At 33.1% G+C, this 22,675-nt stretch overlaps 1 protein-coding gene and 1 long non-coding RNA gene across 5 annotated transcripts; one reads left to right on the top strand and one right to left on the bottom strand.

The window, feature by feature from the left end:
* Window positions 1-1,746: 1,746 nt before the first annotated feature.
* LOC148621472 (E3 ubiquitin-protein ligase KCMF1-like) lies at window positions 1,747-19,819 on the top strand. Of its 4 annotated transcripts, XM_088575916.1 has the most exons (9): window positions 1,747-1,936; window positions 2,653-2,768; window positions 5,591-5,758; window positions 7,525-7,664; window positions 8,127-8,228; window positions 10,261-10,517; window positions 12,523-12,570; window positions 14,643-14,789; window positions 16,868-19,819. In XM_088575916.1, exons 3-9 carry the CDS (start codon window positions 5,728-5,730, stop codon window positions 17,421-17,423), a joined length of 1,281 nt encoding a protein of 426 aa, XP_088432042.1. In that variant the 5' UTR covers window positions 1,747-1,936; window positions 2,653-2,768; window positions 5,591-5,727; the 3' UTR covers window positions 17,424-19,819. The 4 variants fall into 4 exon arrangements, with proteins under 4 accessions (XP_088432042.1, XP_088432040.1, XP_088432043.1 ...); XM_088575914.1 differs by lacking the exon at window positions 2,653-2,768; XM_088575917.1 differs by lacking the exon at window positions 12,523-12,570.
* On the bottom strand, window positions 16,921-22,662 carry LOC148621471 (uncharacterized). The gene is made up of 2 exons (XR_015921191.1): window positions 22,537-22,662; window positions 16,921-17,352 (listed from the first exon to the last, which is right to left on the bottom strand). It is a non-coding gene; the product is annotated as an uncharacterized LOC148621471 (long non-coding RNA).
* Between the last annotated feature and the right edge of the window lie 13 nt (window positions 22,663-22,675).

Genomic DNA, 22,675 nt, shown 5'->3' with positions numbered 1-22,675 from the left:
TGATTTAAACTGAACACCGTGTGACTGATAGAGATGTCAGACAAAAATTCGGTCTGTCAGACAGAAACTTCGGAAGTTTTTAACTGCTAATATAGAAGAATAAGGTCAAATTTGTGTTTCGGTCAGGCAAGTGAGAAATCTATTTCGCAACCTTTTAAGACTGGTAAAACGCAACAAATGCACCAGCGTATATATAACCGGAGTGCAAAATTGTAAATACTTTCACAATCGAATTAAAACTTTGTCCACTACGTTCTCGCATTTAAGATCTAGTGAATGCGGGAACGTAGTGGAAAAATTACAAGAGCTAGTTTTACATGTAATTAGATTGATACTTTCGGAGATCATCAACCTTAGCTAGGTCTTCAACAAGTGTAAGCACACCTTTTAGCTACGTAAGGCCTCGACAACAAAAGTAATAAAATTCACGTTAAGAGAACGATAACATTTCAAAATTAAACTGATTGTGGACAGGTGCATGTCTGCGGTGGGGGTTAAACTAGTTTTATTAGGCTTTAACCATCCCTTTACGGTAAGGTAAAAAAAATAAACTTAAATAACAAACACCACAATAGCAAGTGTACAGTGAGTATTAAAGATCGCCGGACATACCATAAAATTCACCCCATAATCCATCCAATTATCTCCATGGAATACTTCAACATAACCATGCATATGGGCGAAAAAAGGCAAGATTGATATAGTGCAATTATACTAAAAAATACTTTATTTTTACGTAGGAATGAAATTATTGTATGATATCTCTATTTGTGACAAGGTTCAAAGAATAAACAATAATTTTCAAGTAGTATCCTTAAAGAAATAAATATATTAAGGGCAGTCCATATCCATCGGATTTTCTTTGAAATAATTCGAACTGAAGTTCTTTACAGACTACATCACCATTAAAAAAAACTGAGTGAGCAACACAACGTAATTTTAACTGAGATCGTGCGATTGGTGCTATTATATTTTTGTATCAAAGTTTCGTAACGGTGAAAAAAAAATGTTTGTTTAGATGTTTGTGACATCGATGCCCCTAGTGCAAAAGCTTTCTGTGATGAATCTGTTGCGTTCATCAAAGTCATGCACTTTAGTATGATCTGTACGAAACCTGTAACAAACAGGACGAAGTTTGATAGTTTGTTTTTTAATTCGACCTTACACTTGTTTACCTCGGCCAAAATATCATCATGATATCTAAAGGTATTATTAAATTCATGATTTTGATTTTTAGAACACCCCAAAGGAATTTTTTACACTCCAAAAATAGCTGCCATCATTATTTTCATAACGCTTATTGCAATAATAGATAACATTTTAATAGTGGTTAAAACAAAAGTTAATGATTTAGAAGTATATAGTACAACATTTGCTAAAATATTAAAAAAAAACGTAATATGAACGGCTTTTTTGTGAAGTTTTGGTATCCAGGAAAAGGTCGAAGCGGTCATGGCGATAAATTAAATTACAGCGGTTTAACAACGCTTGGACAACGCCCGGGACCATGTCTCAATCTATGGCTTTAGGTTGGTCCTACTACTTAGGTCCGTCGGTGTTGTGTTTTGAATTTCGATTTTTATTTTATTTGCGGTAGTTGGTTAATCATAAAAAAAATTACTAGAAAAATAAATTATCAAATACAAATTCAGATGCAGAAGGCATGTCTTTTTAAATTAAGTATTAACAAATAAAATTTACTATGAAATATCAAATTTGAAATCTCGTGTATATTTTCCTTGATTCGAGATATCACGTGACGTCATCATGGTTCCCATTTGCCAAGAATGTAACCTTGGATTTTCCTTAAATTAATCGAAACACACACTGACTTACATGTTTAAACTTTTGCAATTATTCTTTCCGGTGTCAAAATATTTCATAGATACCTTGTAGTCCTAAATAACTACCTATTAAACGATGTCAAGGCATGAGGGTAAGTTCATAAATTTGTCGACAAAATGGCTTCCAGAATTTTGCGAAATTAACATCAGCAGCTGCACCTCCAACCTTCTTTCTTTATCTTACAACGATAAACTTTTTGTTTTAAACTCATAACCTTGTGCTTTTCCAGTTGTAGGTGACTTTTTCGTTTGACAAAATTGTGTAGTGCAATTGCTGCGAATCCTGTATCAAATCTTGACTGTCTTCAGGAAGTTGCATGATTGATTCTAATTTCACAGATTTTAATGGCTTTTATTCAATATACAGTAATACCCTCTTTCCTCTTGAACTTTTATTACCTTCTGATAAAGCTGTCTACACTAGTACACTGTTCTTCTGGAGTATGAAGCCTACAGTTTGTATATCATGTTATGAAATTGGTACTATAAAAAATTATATATTGTAAAGGAAACATGTTACTGATCTGAGTTTTCTTTTTAAAAAAACTGTTAGTCCCATTCTATCTAAGAAGGTCTACGATTCCTTTCAAAAATTTCAGGAGTAGAGCCCTGAATAAAAACCCAAGAGTTGGTTCCCTATCCGTTGACTTCATTGTAAAATTGGCAAAAGTATGCTGAAACAATTTAAGGTATAGCAGGTGAAAATAGCTGCTGACTGCCTTCTAAAAAAAAAAACAACACTGTCTCTAGTTAATGATAGCATAACTTACATTAGGCAATCAATGCAGATTCACTCTTTTTCTTGAAGGTTGAACATCACTTAAGAAATAAAATAGATTATCCTGCCAGGCTGTCAGTGGCAAGGGATAATAAGCTGAAAAAGCAATAATTACAGTTTTATCTGTTGTAATGTATACAGGAAAGGTATATTTTAGTATCCACTTCATTCCTCCAAAGATAAACATTTGAAAAAATCTAAGTATAATCACCAACTTGTGAACTTTCATGTGTATATAGCAGTGTTCTAGGATTTTTCAAAATTCAAGGTTTCCACAGGAATACTCTAAATAAAGATTAACTTTTCCACACTTGAAGTTTGCCTTCCAATATCCTTTAAAAAGTTCAGATTTTCTACTTGGTATAAGGAAAGCAGGGCATGATGATAAATTTTCCCACAAAATTGCATTTGCCCTGAGTGACTTGGAAAGTGGCATCCTGGATATTTTTTTACCTTGTTACCACATATGATTTTTTTCCTATTTTAGCAGGAATTCCTCTTTTTTTATTGTCAAAAGGTGCCAATTTTTGTCTGAACATACAGAAAATATTGCTTTTATAGTCCGTATCCCTTAATTTTCTTCACATATCCTACTTCTTTTTGCCATTAATAAATTCATGTCTGTACTTTGTTTATTACTGAATTATAGAGGTTCATATTAACAGTTAATTCATTACTTTTTCAGTTAAAATAATGATAGTGCTGGTTTAAAGCATTTTGATGTAAATTTAATAAAATATAAACTTTTACATTACTTGTATTACTGAATTCTGAAGAAAAGAAAGGTCCATGCAACAAATCTTTCAAATGAGAGACCAATGTCAAATGTTAATTATAAGAAATTTCATGTGTATATGTAATTTCCCACATTTGTGTTCAGTGCTTACAATTTTTGTGGTTCTAGACTGATCATTTATCTTGGGACCAGAAAGCCACTGATTATATTCATAAAATTTAGTACATGGATCATGTATGTGCGAGTCAAGGGTAAAAGAATTTTGCTTATTAAAACACTGTTATACATAATAAATGAAAAAGTGACATTGATAAGTTTAGGAAAAGATTTTATAAACAGACATTTTTCAAGGAAATATTGTACATGTAAAGCACACTCAGAAGATGTATTACATGACAGGAAACTACCACTTCTGAGATATATTGTAGCCATCTAGAGGTAATGAATGTCAAATACAAAGGTTATACATGTAAAATGAAAAAGGTGAAAGAAGTAGACTCCGCAAACTTAGTTCTTAAAGACTTTTGGCAGTGTCAAACAGTGATTAGGTATTCACTTGATCTCCCAAAAATTTCTGGTACATGTATGATACTTACACACCTTTCTTAAAAGCCATTACTGGACATTCAGACCAGTTGAGTAGTGTTATTTTCTTGTCCAAACATTGTAATACTGGACTTCACTTTCAAAACCAAAGTCTAGCTTCCAGTCTTCCAGTATTGTTCAATTTCTTGTCTGAAACTAAATCGGTGATTCAGTTTGCCCTGTGCAGGTCCGGGTGTTAAAAGAATAGGCCTGCAGCAGCGCTAAGCTTGTCGTACAAGGCAAGTAAATATTGCTCAGAACCCTAGGCGGGGACTAGGGCGCTCTGCCCACAGAGCAACTGGGATGTGTGCCCCAGGTGGTGGAATGGGGTACCCCTGGCGTGTTACATGCTGGGGTTGTCGGGCTTTAATATGGAAAACCTGACCGCAAACCATAGTGGTGCACCGTGTTGGGAAAGATGCCACGTTCCTCGCACGTTAAAGAACCCTACTGTGGTATTCTCCAGGAGAAGGAATCATAGGGCTCCGCCACTGGAGGCTCAATTGCCCGACCCTACCCACCTCTCCCCATTTCCAGTGGCAATCAAAATTTGTCGCCCCCATTCTCCTTGTGTCCGACCCCTTTTTCCATTCACCATTTCATGTTCATTTTATCATCAATTTCGTGTTCATCTCTGAATATAGCTGTAATATTGCTGCTCGGACGTTAAACCCCAACAAGCAAACAAACAGATTGGCTTCAGACATCGGTCAATGACCTATCGAAATTGTAAATGTCCGGTTGAATAACTGTCATGGGGGTCCTCGGTCCAATTAAAATTTCTGGCCATCAAAATTTAGATCTGCAGTATTTTTGGTATTCCCTTGCATTATTTTTAGAATTAATACAACTCGAACCGAATCCTTTATAAAAGAATGTATCTGATTGGTCGAAATCCTATTTCCAATTTATTCAAACCAATCAAATGACTTATTTCAATCGAGGGTTTGTTATTGACAAAAGTCATGCACCTGCAACATGTCACCGGCAAAGAAACCAAAATTAATAGAAGGACAGCAGAAACTGACATTATTTACAAATGCCATATCATCATGTAAATGCAAACCAAATATCGTTGACCATAAATGATAGTCACAAAAAGTTCTCTACCAAAAGTGAACAACAATTTTTTATTTTTGCATTTTGAAGTAATATTTTGATACTTATTCAATGCCTATAAGTGTGTCAGGAGAACCCTTCCATAGGGGTTGGAAAATCTGAAATCCCCCCCTTTGCCCCTTGACCCCAACGGGAACCTAGGCGGCCCCCTGGACCCCCCAGCCAGACAATGTCCTGAACCCAATTTTTTGTTGAGGACTAAAGTCCTGAACCAATAAATTTCAAGCTGAATCACTGTTAAATTTAATTTTCAATCCTCAAACTTCTTGAAGACTGCACTCACTTTACAGTCCTTTCCTTCAAAATTCTAAATGACTAGCCTGAATAATAGAGAACTGGTGGCTAAAGGTGAGCACTTGACTCCATAGGTTCAATCAAATAGTAACATACTGACTACTGTTACAGATAATGATATTTACACATATGTGTTGCACTAGAGTAGAAAACAATTAGTGTTCTGCATTTTTTTTTAATAGAAAAAAAAAATAAAAATCAAATAGTACAAAATATATGTAATTTTTTTTGTAGGTGTAAGCTGTGACTCATGTTTAAAAGGAAATTTCAAGGGGAGAAGATACAAGTGTCTGATTTGCTATGATTATGACCTCTGTTCAACTTGTTATGAATCGGGTGCAACTACATCAAGACATACTGCAGACCATCCCATGCAGTGCATCCTGACACGAAATGATTTCGGTGAGATATTTAAGCCTGTTTTCTTTGAAAGATCAAAGATGATAAAGTTCGTGAGAGTTCTATTGTACTTTGTACATGCATATACAGTTAAACTATACTTGCTCAAACTTGGATGCCTCAAACTTCTGGCATTTCTCGAATTCAATTCAAAGTTCCAAAATTTTCTCCTATATAATTAATAATAGGATGAAATCATAATTAATTGAAAAGAGTGAATAACCAAAATATAGACACAAGTGCCGAAAAATTTCTAGATTGATGAGTGGGCGTATGTTCCATGCACAAGTTAAAACCTCAGGCATTCTTGGCACAAGTGATCACATTTTGGTTATTCACAATAATCTACTGATTATCCTATTTATTTTATAGATCTTCTTCATAATGTATCTACATTTTCAACATAAATTTTAAATTCTGTGATTGGTGTATTGAAATCAAAGTTTTAACGTTTTGGCAGGAGAAAGTTCAAGAGTGAAACTACCAAATTTATTTCACAGTGTGAATTATCAAAATTTATTAATTTACACTGGAAACATGCAATAAAACACTGCTATCTATTTTTATATAAGATAACCTTGGATTTCTATAACTTCAGTTTTTTGAACACTCAAACTACCTAGTCGATCTGCATGATAATAAATCTTGGAGAATAACCCTCACTAATTTGAACTCGTCTGCCATTTTATCAGCTTGGGTTATGAAAGGTGTGAAAAACTGAAGCCCTATCATTTGTAATGGTAAAGTGGAACTTGGACCAGCCAAGAAAAAAAATCAGAAAATCTTCAAACATCGATTTTGCTAACTCCTATGGACCTTGGAAAGACTGCCAACTCCCAGTAACTCAAAACACATTTGAATGAGTTCAAGCCATGAAGTTTGACTGTATAGATTTGTACATGAATTTTTTGTTAATCATTATGAATATTGTCTCAACTATTTTTTGATGAATCTTTCAAAGATTCTTTATTAACACTTGATGCCATTGTGCACCTCCTATTTTTTTTCCCAACTGAATGACCAGTGGGGTTTCCTGGTACAAAATATGGACTTTGCCCTCTCTTCTAATCAGCAACTCCTCAGAAACTGCTGAATGGAATATGATGAAACTTTCACAGATTCTTTATTACATGATATCTTTGTGCATGTGCCATTTTTATACCCCCCTTGCAAATGACGTTTGGGGGGCATATAGGTTTCACCCTGTCTGAACCATTTTCTTAGCAGCTGGCAGCATTGTTATGAAACTTTATTGGATGTAATGTAACTACATGGAGATGTGCATACTGTCTGGAATTTTTGTTTAGATGTTTTCAGCAAAACTTGGTCTCATGCCTTGTCTGTTTTTATCAAACTTAATGGGGTCTTAAATTACCATATTGGGATGTGCATATTGACAGAAATTTATGTTTAAAGTAAATTTGCAATTATATTCTGTCATGGTATTGTCAATAAGAAAAAATTAATACTGATTGTGGTTTGGTAGATGTTTTAGAAATGGCAGCAAAATTGTGTGTCAAAAGTCCTTAGTTAATCTCCATAAAAATTAAGTCCAATATGAATTGGGTGTTCACATTGGTCCTCAAATGTACCGAGATCAACATGCACCAGGGGTATTAGTCTGGTTATATGCATTGTCTAGTTGTTTTTCCCATCTGAATGCTAAATCAAGGTGTATCCTACATTGTATATGGTTTCGTGGTGGGAAGTGGGGGTATCACCAAGTGAGCTTTGCTCACCATTTTGTAGTGTTAATTCTTACATTATAGACTTATTTTATGGTGGAGAGGCCATGAGCTCTGACCAGCCTCAAGCTTTTACTTGTCCTTACTGTGGTAAAATGGGATATACTGATGCTACTTTGCAGGAGCATGTTGCCTCTGACCATGTTGAAGCTTCACATGAAGTGGTAAAGTATTGCTTGAAATTTCATGTTCAGTTGATAATTTTAGTAAAATACTAATATTTTACAGTTAAATGCAACAATTCCTGAAAAAAGAACATTCCTGTAGCTTTTAAACCTATTGTAACATGAATTCTTTTGATCAATGTGTAGTTGCAAGTAACACTCAAATGCAGGTTTAAATTTTGCTCAAGAAATTATACATTTGTTGCTTAAAAATTTTAAAGGAGTTTTGCAACATTAGAATTCAGTCAGGAATAATAATACAATTATTTCAATAGTCAATGACCTGATTTTTTTCTGCTTCAAACTGGAATTCCACTTTTTCAGGGATTTCCACTTTTTTGGTTGGCTTCACAAAACCATGTCTGAATTGAACTCCAGAGAGAAAAGTTGATAGAATCAGAAGAGTTGCATTCGATATTAAAAAACTTCATCACCTAATTGCATATTTTATTTCATTTTCAGGTGTGTCCTATATGTGCAGCTTTACCTGGTGGTGAGCCCAACTATGTTACAGATGATTTTTCGGAACATTTAAGTCTACAGCATAGAACACCAAGAGAATTTATATCCTTTGCTTCATAAATTTCTTTAATTTGTACGGTATAAGTGTATTGTCTAAAAACATAGCCTAGGCCAACTTTTTTTATATCTGTTCTACAGGATTTTTGTTTTTTTAAATGGGTCGAGGGGAGCAAATAAAAATAAAATGAAAGTCAAAATCTCGGCAAGTTGATGGAAAAAATAAAAATGAAAGTAATTGTTTTTCATTTTTATTTTTTTTTTTACTAAATTCCAAATGTGTGAAAAGTAAAAGCTTTTGAGACCCAATTTTAATATACATTTCACTTCTACAATTATTGACTGATTGATACTGTTTTCATAATGAAACAGAGAATACACACAAATTTGAACTTTTGGAAAGAAGATGTATAAAATATTTTCAATGTGTAGATACATTTGTACCCCTTTCCAAGTTTTTGGTTACATTTCCAAAGTGTTTTGAATGTGTAATTCAAGTCATTTGTAAACAATTCGACCCTTCTGACAATATACTTTTGCCTAGGTAAATACATCAGAACCTGCACCACATTTGATCATACTGTGACTGATCAGTTATGGTTATTAGTTGGAGAATCACATTTGTATTGTGTCCTAGGTATGACTGGATGTCAGCATCTTATTGATATAATGTGTTTTGATAATGGTTTTATTGGTAGGTGAAATGGTCTTGATAAAAAGCTGCAGCTGAGATGTGCAGTGTTGTCCATCAATCTTTGGTTTATGTAATTTGATAGATGAATTTAAAAAGGTCTGTGTTGTTTACAATAATGACATGTACATTTATTATAATGACCAGTAATCATCAGCTGTCCAAGCCAGATAAAATGGTAATTATAGGCAAGATGTTTACACAGTACAGTATATTTATAAATGTGATTCCTTTAATTTATCCATAGAGGATAATTTTATCGCTTGGTGGTTATATAGGAGTGTTTTCTAGATAAGATAATTATTTTGAATTTGCAATTGGTATTGAAATAGTTGGTTACATCAGTATCAATTGTGGAGGTGGAATGTTGGACAACTCTTGCTTTGAAAATGTAAATAATTTATATGCAGAACGTTTTTATTCTGTTACAAAATATGTTGAGATTTATTATAGACATAACGTTTAAGCTAATATTGCCCGCTGGTGTTTTAGGCAGTGTACGAGAATGTTGTTTGGTTAATAAGCATTTATTTCATCATCCAGGAGTTACATATATTAATCCTGTGAAGCTGTTAGCATAATAAAAATGTTCGTGGGACCATGGCAGGACACCTTTGTTATGACAACTGCAGCCTTCTCGTCCACAATCACATCAATTATTTCATTGAGGGATAAAGATTCACCTTTCTGTATTCCCTAGTAATAACAAGTTTGAAATAACCGACCCTTGAACGCATTGTTGTTGTGGTCGGCCATTGACTTTCAGTGGTTTTCATTATGTAATGATAAATACCAAGAGCTTCTGGTAGCTTACTAAAATAAAATGATCGCTGATTGGTCGCTTCTTTTTTACTTGTTCATTGAAAACTTGCAATCTATTTTCTTTTATTTTTAGCATGGGATTTTCTCACAAATATTCCAGGAGTCGGCGGAGTTAACAAAAATAAAATGACATTCCCATACTTTTATTTTTATTTTATTTTTGGCTAAAATAGGGTCAGCGGTTCGTAAAACAGATTATAAAAAAATGTTGGCCCTATATGTATATGAGGCTTAAGGATCAGGGGAAATATGAAACTTTACCAAGCATTGTGCTCATCCCACACTGAATCACAAAATTCTTATATATATATATATATTTGGGGTTATAAACTTGTTATCAAGAATGTTCCTTCATTTACATTAATATAATTTAAAAGAATAATTTGATAAACTTACTGTTGTGGCATGAATAAGTGACTTGAATTCTGTGTTTTGATTTAGCTCTATATGCACAATGCCTGTATGTTCTGTTTACTCTGTTTCATGTGCAATATACTGAAGAGTTTTAATTCGTATAATTCTGTTCTTGATATTCTTTCTATTTTGCTTCCTTAATGTTACCACGATGAACCAGCAGGAATTCGACATGTACGAAGAATTCCTCATCCGGGCAGGGGTACAGTTGGGGGTACCAGAACAAGACGGACTAACATGCATTTTACGGGGACAACACTGTCTGGGCTTTCACCTGGGGGTAGAGAAACAATGGATCCAATTGCTGAATTGCTGTCACAGTTGTCAAGTGTGAGGAGTCGAGCAGCTGCAGCACAGAGTGTATCATCACAACTGCAACAGTTAGAAATGCAGTTGCAATCAACAAGGTAATTCTAAACATAAATAAAACCATTCCTCAATCATGATCCTAATCTGTTGATTCTGTCACCTGTGTGGTCTTTCATGACATCTTCAAAACTGTAAAAGAACATTTGATTGACACTTTTGTGTCACGTTCATGACATCTTGTCTTCAGAAGTAAACATAGCTAAGAGTTTTGATTAATACCTACTAGATTAAGGTGGTAGGCTTTGATTCCTTTAATGACAAATAGCATTTATTGGGTATTAAGATTTAAGCTTTCAAATTTAACTGCAGCTTCCATTTGGAAGTTTATGAAATTAGAATTCGGGCCGAATAATCTTTTGAAATTTTGAATTAAGCATTTATTGTCATTTATTTTTTAAATGGGAAATTATTTTGTACTTGTGACTTGTCTAGTAAGTTATTGTTGTCAATTAGTCCTGATTAGATTTAGTTGATAAGTGCCAAATTTCCTTTACATTACTTTTTCATAGACAATAGAATTTTTGTTGGAGGATTATATTTTGTATTGGCTCTGTTTTGATGTATGAATGGCCTTAGGTTAAACAATCCTTTCTTGGCTGACGATACTTAAAATGGGCTTCTGATGAAGGACTTCTCGTAAGTCTAATATGCAGTTTGTATTGAATGCAAGGCTTTTTTTAAATATCAACATTTTTTTATCAATGCATGGTACAGTTGTTCCTGACAAAACTAAATGAAACTGTGTATCTGACATAAAGGGCTTTGATAGAATATAAGAGATGACTTGTATAAGTTGTATGATTTTTTCTTCTCGCAAAGTTCTAGAGATATGTATTTATTTCAATGCTCTTGAATTTTAACAATTTTTTGTTTTCTTTGGAAAAATTTGTGTTAAATGAAATCAACATGGAAAACTCTTAATATAAAACTGACCTTGGCTAAATTCCACTTGCTATTGATAATAGGAAATAGGAGTTTTAAAGCCCTGATGTACATGTAAGTGTACATGAACTTGAGCTCCAGGGAAACCTTGATAAGTTACAGTCGAACCTTGGTGTGTCTAACTCAGAAGAGTCGAAACATCGGATGGCATAAACTTACTTGACAGTCCCTTCAAAACTCCCCTTACTTCAATACAATTTTACAGACATGATCTTTACTTCCGATTTTGTCAATTTCCGCTTCGTTTGTTGACCTCGTAAAATCATCTCTGATTTTATCATTGATGACTCAAACTCGGATGAAAAGAAACCTGTGTTAATTTGAAGTTTTCAATCAGTCCCCTTGGTAGGTCTTCAGGTGTTAATTAAAGTCAACTAATTAGTAATAAAACTGATTGCTTTAATACAATGACCAAAGTTTGTCTTTAGCGTGGCTTATGTAAACACTCATTGAAACCTTTATGACTTTAATTGTGTGTTTATACAAAATCTCTTGTGTGGTTAAAGAAACAAATTCTATTTAATCACACTTTGTTATTCACATCAGCAGTGATATTGGATATTTTGATGATCATAAAAAAATTACTGATAAATTTTATTTATTGAAATGATATCTTGACATCTAACTAAATGCAAACAGGTGATAGCAACTGGAGTAATTCAGCAACTACGTTTGTTTCTCCGGTGAATCTGAAATTTTATCAGAATAATGAACTTGACTTTAAAGCAACATACATTGCGGATGATAAAAAAATAAACAAGGATTTTCCCTGTCAATATCACTGATAGCATTTAAAACCTATTAGATATGCAACATACCAAAATTAAATTGTCTTCTGATATAATGCACAAAACATCACAATTGGACTGAAGTATTCACTGAAGTGAAGTAATGTTCTACTTATCAAATCATTAATCGTTACTGGGTAGTACTGGACCTTGTATGATTGGACAACATTTTTGCCTGGGGCCTTTGACTTCAACATAAACAAGGTTTGACTGTAATTAATTTCTCCCAAAACAAATAATATGTAGAAATTAAAAGTTTAAATGCCATAGCATTAGCTAACTATATTGTTTAAACCGTTTCCCCCTTCTGTAGGAATCCCAACCAATCAGCTTGGAATGCTAACACAGTGCTCAACTTCAGGTAAGATCTGTATTCTGGATCAAGAAAATCCTCCAACAAAAACACAACTCATGCACGCTCATCCAGCTTTTCTTACACTGTGGATTCCTTTTATTTCTTATTTTTGTAGGTATGTCTTAAATTTCTCGGGTTCTTTTAATTATAAATGATGTTATTATAAAATTGTTTGGATAAGTATTTCTTTTTTGAAACTTATTAAACGACTACATTTTTTTATGGTAACTCGTTAAATCAAATTGCCATATATAATTAAAAATGCTTGAGATTGATTTTAATATAAATGTGAAAAAAATTAAAAATTGACCAGTAGAAATGACATGAATTCATGGTTCTTTAATAAGTCATTTACTCGTATAGTTTGATTGTATATTTATATGTTGTAGATGGATATATTAGTATTAAACAGTTGATTTTTCTATTTTGTTGATTGCACTGCTTAACAATTTGCTTTTTTGTTGGTTGAAGATCCACTGCCACTATAACTAGGGAATATGTTAACCTAGATAATAAAGGGCTAGATCACAAGTGTGTAACTGTAAAATGCTAAATCTGTGTATATCTAAAGCATGAGATATCTAAACACATACCTGAGGTCAAAGGTGTACAAAGAGCGTGACTAGAGTTTACCCATAATATAAATTTGTCTTGTGTTCTAAGATATGAATATATGCATGAAAAGAATATGATTTGTTAATGAATTATAAATTACTGTGAAGAAAAATCCTGGGCTTGATTTATTAAGAATATCCCTTTAAGATTTACCTCAAATCCTTTTTCAACTCAAATTTCAACCAATCAGTTCACTTGAAATTGATGATTTGAGAACAACCTCAAGGATTTGAGGGAAATCTCAACTTGAGATTATTTATGAAATCCACAAAAATATTTAATTGTAAAATTAGTTGTAAGTTATGATGTCACAGTACTTCAATCTTTTATGATGTCAGAGCTTCCAATTTATTTTATACTTCAGATTTTTTGTGAAAAGTACTGCAGATCTGATTGGTTAAAGTTCATCACTGTTTGTTCATCTTAAACTTAAATTTAGTTTACTGATAAATGTTTTTAAAGTATCTCTCAACCAGATTTTTTCCAAGCTTCAAGATAACATTGGTGATCATTAAACACATGTTAAGCTCAAATGCAGTAGCTGAGTATAAAAATGGTCTGTGACTGCATCTGTCTGAAAGTAGAATCAATTCTAGTGTCTTGATGAACAACCATCATGACAAAATCATTTGCATAAAAATATACAATGTTTACATGTAAACCATCAAACTGAAGTTGTTTATGGTGTAGTAAACATTTATTGCTCAGGAGTTAATGCTCTTCTCCCCCTAGAGAATTTCTTGATTGGACTGGCATTTTATTACACATTAAAAAGTATTAACAGTAAAAAAACTGAAAAATTTAATATTTTCCTTTTAAATGACAAAGTCTTTTATTTGCCTGATATTCTATGAAAATAAGCTGTGCCAATAACTGCAATTTACTCTACTAGTTGTGTGCATTTTTAAAGTGCTGTTTATTTTCATTGTAACTAAGAGGACAATCAACTTACAAAATATTGAAGGCATAAAGTTAGACTATACCACTCTGTCCTAACTAGTCAGTTAATTCATGTAGTAAAACTAATGTTTTCAGAGTTGTAATAATTAGACACAGGACAACAGTTAATTTGTCTTTAGACAGGTATTATTCAGATAACAGAAAGGTGTCATGTTTAGGTCAGTAATTATATGCTCAATATTTGAAATATTTAGTATATCATTACTGAAGGTGTAGATTCAGTTTTTAGTTTATTGGACAAGTGTTAAAGTAATTCAAACATTTCCTGTTTACAATGGCAGCTTTGAAGTTCACAACAACAAAAAGTGTCTTGTAATGAATCCTATGGAGCACTGAAACTTTGAAATATTATGATATCTGATTACATGTACAATTAGGGACACACACGTAGTCATGGAAAGATTTTATGAAATTGGAACTTTGTTAATGATCCTTAGAGAGGTACATGCAAGATCTATGAAAATAATGTTCCACTTTGTTAACTTTCTTTATTCTCTTTTCAGACAACAGTTAGAGAGACTACCAAACAGACGACCTGTAGAAACAAATAAAAACAATGCTGCTGGAGGTACCGGTAGTAATACTGTTAGTGAAAGTCAAAGTTCTGGTAGTCATGCGGCCAAGAGTAACTCCCCATTTTTGTTAGCGAGGTTGGTATTAGAATTTACTGAAAAGGGACAATATTGCAGTTTTTTTAATACAGTCACAAAAATAAAATATGGTTAGATATAATTTTATGGTTCTGTCTTCAGTAGTGTCCATAGATATTTTGGTGACAGGACAATAACTGAGTAAAAGTGTATGGATCTCTTTGAGATTGTTCTACAAGATGCCATACCACGAAAGGAGGACTTGAATCAATTTGTGGGTTTGTGACTTGAACCAATTAGGAATATGAAGCCAAAAAAGGGTCCAGAAACAAACATTTAAACAATAACTAAAAGTGATTGGATTTCTTCGAAACTCTTTCACAAGGTGCACTTCAACCAAAGGAGAACTAGGATTGATTTTTGGAGGGATATGAAACCATTAATCAATAAGTGGCTAGTAAGTGGCTACATTGAGTGCTATATCTAGCTTGAAATGGTGTGACCATACTTGCTTTAAATGTTCAGAACTCAACATCTTGGTATCAGGCTGTGCCCTACAAAGCATTTTATTGCCCATAACTTCAGCAACATAGTTTAAGAATTGCTTAAAATATTAAGATTTTATTTTGTAAGAGCTCCTTTACATGTATATATATCACAACCAACAATGTTTATTTTTATGGCTTCCGTTGCTACTATCCCTATAATTACAAGCGATTTCAAAGCTACAATGCCAAACAAAAAGTTTTGCAAACTTTATAGAATTTTCTTATGTCAATCCATGGACATGTACATGTATATCCTTTCTTAAAATTGATTTACAGCAAGACTTAAAATACTTAGAATTCTAAAATCTATTTTTACAAGGTTTTCCCTATGAAGCGACTGGAGGCCAAACTTTTGGCCTGTTCAAACCGAGTTTTTTCTTTACAGCTGTATGCAACATTTTTAAGTTTTGACCTGTTCATAGCTGTTTTTGGTCAGTTCCAGCAAAATTGGGGATCTGTTTTTACCTGTGTCACCAACAGTGACAGCAGATCCAGTAACAATTACACTCCATCCATACCTTAGTCATGCTTAGAGTTACCTACTTTGTTGAGGCTGTAATTCAAAAAGTTTAGAACCAATATTATTCAAACTCTACATAGTGATTATATACTTGTTGAAGCATGTACACCTCCTATTATTTAGAAATTTGATTAATTTTTCCAACATTTTTAGCATGTTGAACTAACCTATTTTTTTTCAATTTATGTTGTGAACAGTACCTACTTTGTGTAATCTGTAACTTAAAAAAGTATTGAACCAAAGGTATTATTATTCAGTATTTGCACATTGTTTAAAATATATTGAACTACGAAAAATGTGCACCTCCTATTTTTGAGAAATTTGATTTTTTTCTTCTTCAGTTTTTAGGGTATTGGACTCTGATAGCATTTTTTTCAGTAGTATATATGCTATCACATGAAAATTTTTTTACTCCATAGTTTTTAAATTGGCTTAGTGTTTATTTAATGAATGTATTCAATTTCTGATTAGGTTATAGCATATAAACTAATCAGAAATTGAATACATTCACTATATCTTAATTAAAAATTTTAAAAAAATGATACATCCATCACTTTTATTAACAACTTTAATTTTCCCACCGTGTAGTAATTGTAGTAAACAAATTGGCCGCCATTTTAAATCAGCGGCAAGACGCTGTCATTTCATCACTGGGAAATGTTCAGTTATTTTCCAAAGTTGAAGACACAGTTATTAAAGCAGGAATTTGACATAAACCCGGCAGACATAAAGTTAGTAAATAATTTATTGTCACAAAAACATTTCAACGTTGCAATGTGACTGAAAACGTTGTTTCGGATGTTGACAAACAAAAAGTAGTTCCGTAAAAGGTGGGCATGGCCTAAATAGCAAGTTAGTTTATACAATTGAAAAAATGTTGATTTTTGTCAACAAACCAATCAAATGACAGGATTCTTATCAAATTAAAATATATACATATAGAAGAGATGCAGGTCCAGACATGTATTGGTCTTTTAAGTATGTGCAGCATTTATTTTTTGAAAATAAATTGTATATAATTGTGCATCTCTGTTCCTAGCAAGTCTCATGTTGTTATTCCTTAATTTTAGGTGCTTTGATTCCCAAGGTTGGACAGACACTGATAAAAAATTAGAAGAAGAAAGAAGTGATAAAAGTTTATTCATACAAGAATTGTTATTATCAGCATTGACTGAGCAGATTCAAATTTCTGAAGAGGATTTAGCATCAAAAGACAGTCAAGAGAATGTGATAGAACTCCAAACAAATCCTACATCTCAAAAGACTAATGGACAAAATAAAGATTCGGCTTCAAAAATGTCAATGACGGAAAAGCCAAGTCAGTCAACTGTCCCGAAAGTTCAACCATCTACTCGACCAGCCCATAGCATGCCTGGTGGGGGTAGTGGAAGCGGCATTCGCCATAGTACAATGGCTTCCCCACCTGGGCCTGTTTACGGGAATATTTCTGGTCCTAATCAACATGGCCAAATGGCTGGTGCGGGTATTGGTGCCGGCAATCCTCAACCTTTGCCAGGGCGACCTGGTTCAAGAGACAGTCGGATGAATCCAGCAGCTGCAAAAAAGACAATGTTTAAGCAGCTTCCGACCACTAGAGCTTCAGATAGGGAGCCACCTCCCCATTGAAATTACTATAATAATTTTGCTAAATTAAGTCCAAAGATGGATGAAACTTACTAATTAGTATATTTATTTTGCTTCGTACTTGTTACAATGTCAAGATCCTTAATTATGGAGGGACATTAAGGGTCTCCAACAATATGTAGCTTATTTCAAAAATAAGCTTTCATATATATTTGATTTTTTTTTAAATTCAATTGATACATTTTACGAGGTGTGCTACATTGTTTTCTGTGATAAGAAGCTAATTTGTGTATGTAATAAGTGCTTTCAGATGGTTTAGTAAATGGGAAGGAAGATTAAGGCCTGTGTTGGCCTCACTGCCTGTAGAAATGCTTTTTGCTACTAATTAGTATACCTATTTCATGACCAGCATATTTAAATTCTGATAAAAAGCCATCATACTTAAAAATATGATAATGTTTTAGTGTTGGATATAAAGTTTTAAGTTGTAATAAATGTAAGATGTGAAAATGACATTACTAGTACAGTATTTGGATTTTCCTTTAATGATTATCGTAACCTTTACGAAAACTTCCACCACTAATAATTATCAGGTTAAACGTTAAGTCTTATCCTATTATAAAGTTTGATTAGTCAGCAAAATACATGGACACTTAGGACTCAAATTTATATTATCATTTACTGATTGCTTTACAATATCACTACATGTATTGTACTTTGTATTCAATGGAAATGTGATACACATGCTTGACAATTGAAATACTTGTCATATCAAAGATTTGTGTACATTTAATTCTGCACCTTCTCACATCTTTCTTGCTCACTGAATTACAAGTACAAAATATCTAATCAAGTGAAATTTCGCACATTTTAATTTTTTTCATAAGTGATTAATTATTTGATTACTTGAAAAGCAACTGATGAATATTTTTATTTCTGTTTTCTTGAGGTGTGATAAATTAAGTTGCCTGGCTGGTATCAGTTTACATATTTTATCAGAGTTTGTTTAGAATACATCCATGCCTATGTGTGTGAAAGTAATCTTTAGACCTATCTCGAACTTTTCATTCAGTAAATTCCAAATTGGCATTGGATAATTTTCTGATGTTAAAATTTCCCCCCTATCCTAGCCAGTTAAAGAATTTTTTAAGTAACTTGATACATACTACACTAACTACATGTGTCACAAGTCTCTTGACTTCGTCACATGATCTCTTCTTGAAAACCAGGGTAAATTCAAAGTGAATATACAACCATTTAATATTGATATTAACTCCCAAGGATGTAATTAAAGACAACATTTTAATATCAATGTTAATTTTATCTTGGAGAATTTGAATCTTTGCTTTTTCAAGGTTAGAATGCTTGACATTGTTGAAACAAGTAGTAAAGAACTATTGATAGTCAACAAAACTTGCAATGATAACTAAAATTGACAAAAGTCATTGTTAAATCTGTTACACGATGGATATTTGGTATATAGCTGGTTTTATGAAGTAATTAGCTCACAAAAACTCAAATACATAATTCATATCTATCCACTAGAAAATGATATTGTAGATATTTAGATAAAAGCATCATTTTTCCATATGAAAATACATGATTAACTTTGGTATTTTATTCATCTATTTTTTGAATTGTCTTTAAGTTACACTGTATGAATGTTTTTATAAGCATGTGCTTATTGTTAAGTTCATATAACAAATTTCCTGAAATACTTGCCTAGCTTTTAAAAAATTGAATAGTCATACTTACATGTAATTAAGTTGAATTGTGTCAAATTAGTTGACATGTAGTAGTATGACTTTATTAATTCTGAAAAATTGGTAATGATTTAGCTCTTTTTGCATTATATTTTTTACTGATTTTTACACTATTATTTAAGTTTGATTATTTAAAATGGTTTCCTTTTGATTTTCCATCTTGGCTATTCCAGAAAAAAAATTTGTCTGGGGGCAGAACTCAGTTGGTTTATTGATGTGTTGTTGAGGGGTAAAAATTGAATTTTTCTTATAAAGACAAAAGTGTTGTATTTCAATTTCAATGTGTTGGTGGTACCCCCAAAATATGCATGTTTACCCCCAGAATACACTTTTTTATGGAATAGCCCTCTGCTTAAATACAGGTTGCTCAATTTATTATTGAACCATATAGAAATTTGATTGTGAGTCTTTCACTGTATCAATATCGGTGTTTTAATGCTGTACACCTAACTTGATATTACCATATTGGATAGTTTTCCTGTGTATCTTGATGTCTAGATACCGCTATTGGCTGTATTTACTTGACAATATTGTATACTGATTGGGAGAAACCCCCATTTCATTGTTATGTGAATTATGATGGAGGCAAGTGAGAACAGAATGCAAGAGGAGAGGAAGAGGGTACGTTCATAAATTGTTTGAAATGGAATTAAAACTATAATACAGTTTGATAAAGTCTTTTATTTACTTTTTAGCTCACCTGGCCATTGGCCATGTGAGCTATTGCCATCACTTGGCGTCCGAAATTGTCATTAACAATTTTTCAAAAATCTTCTTTTCTGAAACTACAAGACCAATCAGAACCGAACTTGGTACTATTCCTTGGGGTATTCTGCATTGGTCTGACGCAAGGAGTTCTTATCCCTTGAAAAATATGTGGTTATTACCAAAAATAGAACATATGGATCAGACAAAAGTTTTTCACAAATATCTCCAAAACTGTATTGTTTAGCTAAATTTTGACATGGTTTAAAGTGTTCAGTATGATAAGATCTATCTAGGGTCAAATTTTCGTTTTTATCTGTTTAGCCATGTTGGAGTTATTACCCTTTTTGATGTTTTTCCCCATTTTTAATGTTATTTCTTTTTAAAAATCTCTTTTCAAACTACTACACTACTCAGAACCAAACTTGGTATAAATGTTCCTTAGGGTGTTGTCTTGAACTGTTGTGGGGATTTTTGATCTGTCGAAAAAACATTGCCACCATTAATGAAAATAGAACAGGAGTCCGACAGATTTAACAGAATTCTATCAATTTTCAAAATCATAATCTCATTATAAGACCTACTAAAGTCTGCATTAGGTCAAACTTGTCAGATGACTCCTTGTTTAATGTTATTGTGCTTGAAAGGTGAAAAATTCTGTTTGATTTTACAGTTTTCTGCCAATATCCTGAAAACTTTAAAGAAACTTTCAGTTGCTGAAATGAGACTTATGATAAGGCCTACAAAAGTGTGCAGGGAGTTTTTTTTTTTTTTTTTTTTGTATTTTAAACAAAATTCGAAATACAGTGAACGAGTTGGGCCATTTTAAACATTTTGCCCCCTTTTTGCACCATTACATGGCGGAGTATCACTGAATATCCCATTGATGCCCTGTTTTTAAAGTCTTTTGCAGGGTAGCCTATCTCGAACCGTTTATAGTTAAAGGGGTGTGATATTGGGCCACCTAAAAAAATAAACTTTTATTTTTGGCCCGATTCTGAATTGTTTTTATTGGATTTCTTCAGAAATTCCTGTCTGCATTTTTTTTCGATCCGATTTCGGATATCTTTTATGCTATTCGAGTTGTAATGAGTCAAAGGGACCACATCCCAAACAGACGGACTACGTTTTATTCCTCCACCACACTGAGTGACGAGGTATTATGCGATATACTCCGAAAAGTTGCATGATCGTCCCCGACGGTTTCCAGATCGATCTTTTTTTAATGCACAATTATTTAGTATCAGAAAATGCAGTCTAAGTGTGTCAAAATTATTGTCCATACTTGCCCAAAGTGAACAGAGCTCAGCATGCTCTCTCCGCTAAACTCTTTATTCACACGAAGTAATACATGTATTCCGAATTTCCTCTCACCCTGCAGCCCTCCTCGTTTTTTTATTATGATATATCAATATCCAACTAAAAAAGAGGAGGTTACAGGGTCAGAGGAAATTCGGACGCTCACCAAAGAAATACATTAGAAACACAGTCGTTATGGAAATTTGCTTTCTTTACGTTTAAAACAGCTGTTTTAATCATATACTTAGTAGACTTCGGGTCATAATGGGTTAAACTTAATTGTTTAAACTTTTATGAGTTTCACCCCTATGCATGGTCATATGAAACTGCTTTGAGAAGTATTTGAGTTGTTATATTTTTGGACGGACATCAGTTTCGGTAAATGACTGGCTTATAAAGAACTAACTTCAACTCCTTAATTGATCTCTGATTTGGTATGCAAGTGCATGCTCAAATTTTACAAATGTGACGTTTCCATTTGTTACAAATAACTTAATGTTGCCATCTGTCCAAATGACTTAATGAAAATATCTACCTATCAATGTCCTTAAATTAATAGCATACAAAGCCTTTGATATAATTTTATTACTAGTAAAAACGTGGTTGACGAATACCAAGGCTTGTGACTATGAGAGTATCCACTAAAGATCAATATTAAGTAAGTCTAGAAAAGTCGATAAATACCTTGATAAAAGATGTTGAAGGAGAAGACGTGATAGGGTTGTGTGAATAGGTCAAATTAAGGGTAAAATTACGCTAGATTTACTGAACTGCATCTGGTGAGGGTACCAGCTCGATCTTCTGTTGAAATACTTTATAATGTAGTTATTTCCATAGCTGTTAGTATTCGTGCCTCCCCTCATTTGTGTTTTTTATCATATATTGATGGGCATATTTTGCTTCCGGATGTAATGACATGTTTGTTCGAGAGGGTTGTCTGTCATTGCTGTGTGTGCATAATGAATTTCAAACGTATACGAGGTCAGAAACTGTTTCGAGCTTAGCTCTCATGCAGGTATATAGATATCTCCCCTACATTAGTCCGAATTCCCCAGATTCTGCAACCTTCCTCTTTTTTATTTGGATATTAATACATGCATGCGTATCGGGTTATCAATACCCAAATAAAAAAGAGGACGGTTGCAGGGTCAGAGGAAATTCGGACTACCCCTACATTTACAAGACGAGTTAATCTATTATCTACTAAGCTACTTTATTTTTACTTTTAAATTGTCTGAAATGTTGCTGCTCGGACGTTAAACCCCAACAAACAAACATTTACTTTTCAAGACCTACATACATCTTGTATTTTAGATCTGTATAGTAGTCCATGATTATACCATATTAGATAAGTACGTAATAACAATTGAAAAACGGTGAGCTTTTACCTTATGTCATCTTCCTTTTGCTTTCATTAGTAATGTCGTAATGTTTATAGAAAAAGATATACCACTGCATATCAATAGTATAGATATATATATAGTGAGTATATTGAAAACTGCATAGCACCTGTTCACCCGGAATGCA

This window comes from Perna viridis, chromosome 3 (genome assembly GCF_037379345.1).
Source record: "Perna viridis isolate PV_CMFRI_1.1 ecotype Kerala chromosome 3, ASM3737934v1, whole genome shotgun sequence".
NCBI classification, from domain to species: Eukaryota; Metazoa; Mollusca; class Bivalvia; order Mytilida; family Mytilidae; genus Perna; species Perna viridis.
Note: the sequence above shows the minus strand (reverse complement) of the source record. Positions and strands in the feature narration are given on the sequence as shown.